Genomic DNA, 3,740 nt, shown 5'->3' with positions numbered 1-3,740 from the left:
GGTACCTGCAGAGCTGAGGATTTAGAACAAAATTTTGAAAACGATTCTGAAGCTTCCTCTCTGGTACCAATGAGTTACATAGAATATCCAATGCTGAAATATTGGAACAAACGTCAAATGAAATAATTCATATATTCAGGCAAAAATCGTTGCAAACTTCTATTCCCACGATTAATGCGTTAAATGTTTAGGTTAAGTTATGTTAAGTAAATTGAAAGCGTTTATTTTTTTTCTTATACGCAGGTGAAATCAACTCACCTGTATAAATCTGTACTGCTAAGACAAATGAAATGTAATATGTTGTCACCAAATTCCAATAAAAGCTTAAATTTGTTTACCAAATTAGGAGGATAGTGTTGTTGTCTAATACAGAACACCTACACACTAAAAAAATCTTAATATTAAAGGTGATTTAAGTCAATAAACTGACACAATAAACCAGGTCACAAATTAGGAACAGACTTATTGTTGTGTCATAGTTGATGTAACGTCAATTAAAAGAGTTCTCTTTCAAAATTATAGCACACACCTTAATTTTAAATTCTAAAAGACATAAATTTACATGATTATACCATATCAACGACCTACGCGTTGTTGAAACGTCAAGTTTGTTTACAATCAGTGGCGTGCCGTGCAACAAATCGATTTCCAATGGAAATCATTAGATTTCTGAACATTTCCTGTGTCTCGTGAAAAGTTTTCTTCCTGCAACATTCAGTCGTGTAAGCTATGAGATACAGTCACCAACAGGATTTGAGAAGAAAAGTTTGCGCTGTGTTCTGGGAAAACAAGTTACGGAGGAAGAAATTCGAACGACGGAGGAGGACAATTGCGTATTTCTTTTAATTTTTTGACGGGTATTAATGGACTAGTGCTAGCAGATAAATAAAGTGAAATATATGATTACAAATTGTTCGTTTTTTTCTTATTCTTTCCGATAGTTGAATTAATATTTGGGCAACATTATTACAGATTTATTGAGGTTATGTACAAGAACAATGCGTGTATTAAAATTACACACATGATCTGTGGGTTAGTAAAATTACAAAGTTCGTCCTTTCCATCATCGTGTAAAAATAAGATTGAACATAATTTTGTGTCATTTAGCTCGCTTTAATATGTCGGTGCTAAGTGACACAAAATTACAAAGTTTTTTCGAAGTGTGTGGAATAATACTAATAAAGAAAAAAAATACCTGTGCTTGCAAACGCCCCTTCCTTACAGAAGCGCTTACGCATGTGATCTCTTAACTCCAACCAATCTCTTACTACTCCTGGTATCTGGTAGTTAGACCTAACTGTCCCCCCAAATTGATAGAGGGAGGTACTGTGTACTGTAAATAACAGGAGCACAGCGTTTTTATCAATATAAGGTTCCATCATCGATCGAATCCGATAGGCTCGTTTCCCATGAATCACTTGCTGCTCGACTGTTGACGACGGTATCAGCAATGATTCGGTATCCAAAACAGAAGTTTGATAAAATAGACCAAGGTAATCCCACCACCGATCGGGTTCCTGATAAGTAAAGCTGTCTGACATTTCGATAAAATCAGTAGTAAATAATTGTGCTAGGATTGTGCCCAATTTAGTCGAAAGAAGAGTTTTCAGCAATATGCTTTGAATCCATCATGCCTAAGGAGAAAGCTTCGAAACGCGTCAATTGCGATATTCGCTTCGACAACAATCCCAATGGAATCTTCAAAGCGGGTGAGGCGGCATCTGGATCGATTAGCCTTACGTTAACTCAACCGAAAAAAGTTCGAGGTATGTTGGAATCGTGCAATATTGCAATTCTATTGCGCTGTATTTTTCCATTTCTAGGTATTTGCTTGTTCATTACTGGGTTCGCAGAAACTTTCTGGGAAGACAAAGTTCCTCATGGCCCGAAGAATAAGAAAACCAAAGCGCAGTTCAAGGGTCGTGAAGACTTCATTGCACAGAAGTCTTATGTAGTCGGATCGGAGACCGGAAGTCCTCTTGATCTTGCAACGGGAACCACCCACTATTACTTCCGGTTTAACATTCCGCCATCGGCTCCTACTTCAATGGAAGGAAAGTACGGCCATGTGAGGTATCTCGTTAAGGTCGCCCTTGAACGACCTTGGAAATACGACCATAACTTTCAGCTCCCGTTTACCGTGCTTGCCAAGACCGATTTCGACGAAAACAGTGCAAATATGAAGAAACCTATAAAAATGGAAGATCAGCTGAGGTTCTACTGCTGGATTTGCAAGTCCGCACCGTTGATGGTGAAAGCAACGGTTCCCAAGTCGCTATACACACCCGGTGAATCACTGGAAGTCCTTCTCGAAGTACACAACCTAAGCAAGGAGGACGTTTCCGAAATCATTGTCAAATTTCAAAAAGTGGTCAAATTCCTGAGTCAAGTGCAGGTCATCGACAGCACTCAACTCTACGCCGAAAACAAACTAATCAAATATGAAACTATCGAGATGCAAAGGACTTCCGCAGTAGCCAGGCAAACCAACGAAAACTTCGAGAAGCACTTCCTAGTTGGACCGATCACTCCTACTGAAGACCGTCAAAGTAAAATCCTGAAGATTGGATACGAGATAGACGTTCTGGTCAAGCCGAAGCTGTCCCCGCAGAGGATTCATCTGACCATACCGATCGTCATCGGGTCGGTGGGGGCCAAAACGGAGGAAGCGCTGGAGATTGCCATGTCTACCGGAGTGGCCAAACTTGCCGAGGGGTTGAATCGGGACCAACCGACGGCTCCACCGCCGCCGTATGCTGAAAACGATTCCAGTCTGTATCCGTTGAGCTCGCTTCAACAGGCCTATGCAAGGGAGAACAGCAGCAGCGAGGAATGAGAGAAGAGATTATCGTGATTTTTAATTAATCTGGAACTTTTACATATTCGTCTTATCTTACAACACTGTAAACGTTATGGGCTGATTTTGAGAGTTGTAGGTCGATGAAAAATAGACCTAATTAACCTTTGTTGATTTATGAATTCAAATTTGTATTCTATGTATACCTGTTATTGAATATATTTCATGATAAATTAACTAGTCTTATAAATGTCATGATGACGAACCTCCTCTTCCTTTCTATGCAATACCGTATGTTTTTTTTTTGCTTAATCATTAATTGATCAGGCTGGCGCCCATAGGCATTACGGAGCTGAGTTCATTAGATTTAATTTACAAAACACATATTAGAATTGTTTTTATCATTAAATTTTTAGACCAATATGAACTTCACAAACAACTTGGTGTGCTGTTCGGTAGATGTTTCGCTATGCTATCCTACAAAGGAGAAGAGAATTTATCAAAAAGTAGGGTAACGGTCGTATTTTGGACCCCCTAAGGAAGTGATTTTACTTTTTTGTCTCAATCAATTAATTGCACAGCGTAACCAAGTCAAAGAACATTCCAAAATGTAGAAAAAAACTTCCTCTAGGAGATAAAAATGTCCATACGGTCATATAGGATCCAAAAAACGTCGAAAATAATTGAATTGTTAAGCACTGTTTTGCATTATTTTGGACACACCAATACATTTTGGACCTTCGTGGTATATATTTTGGACCCCCGGCATTTTTTATCGTTTGGCGACAAAGTCCACGACACCGGTTGTATAACCCTTTCGGGACGGACCATATTTGAGTGATTATTTCAAAATTTACCTTATAAACTCATCATCTCGTAGAACAAAACTTTCTTTATTTTGGCTATTCTATCAATCTATGAACTTTTTAGGGTCAAATTCAGA

General features: G+C 38.7%; 1 protein-coding gene across 1 annotated transcript; it reads left to right on the top strand.

Moving 5' to 3' along the window:
* The first annotated feature begins 1,401 nt into the window (after window positions 1-1,401).
* LOC5579163 (arrestin domain-containing protein 3) lies at window positions 1,402-3,034 on the top strand. The gene is made up of 2 exons (XM_001664207.2): window positions 1,402-1,766; window positions 1,824-3,034. Exons 1-2 carry the CDS (start codon window positions 1,631-1,633, stop codon window positions 2,834-2,836), a joined length of 1,149 nt encoding a protein of 382 aa, XP_001664257.2. The 5' UTR covers window positions 1,402-1,630; the 3' UTR covers window positions 2,837-3,034.
* Window positions 3,035-3,740: the final 706 nt, after the last annotated feature.

The sequence above is a fragment of the Aedes aegypti genome, chromosome 3 (genome assembly GCF_002204515.2).
Source record: "Aedes aegypti strain LVP_AGWG chromosome 3, AaegL5.0 Primary Assembly, whole genome shotgun sequence".
Lineage (NCBI taxonomy): Eukaryota > Metazoa > Arthropoda > Insecta > Diptera > Culicidae > Aedes > Aedes aegypti.
Note: the sequence above shows the minus strand (reverse complement) of the source record. Positions and strands in the feature narration are given on the sequence as shown.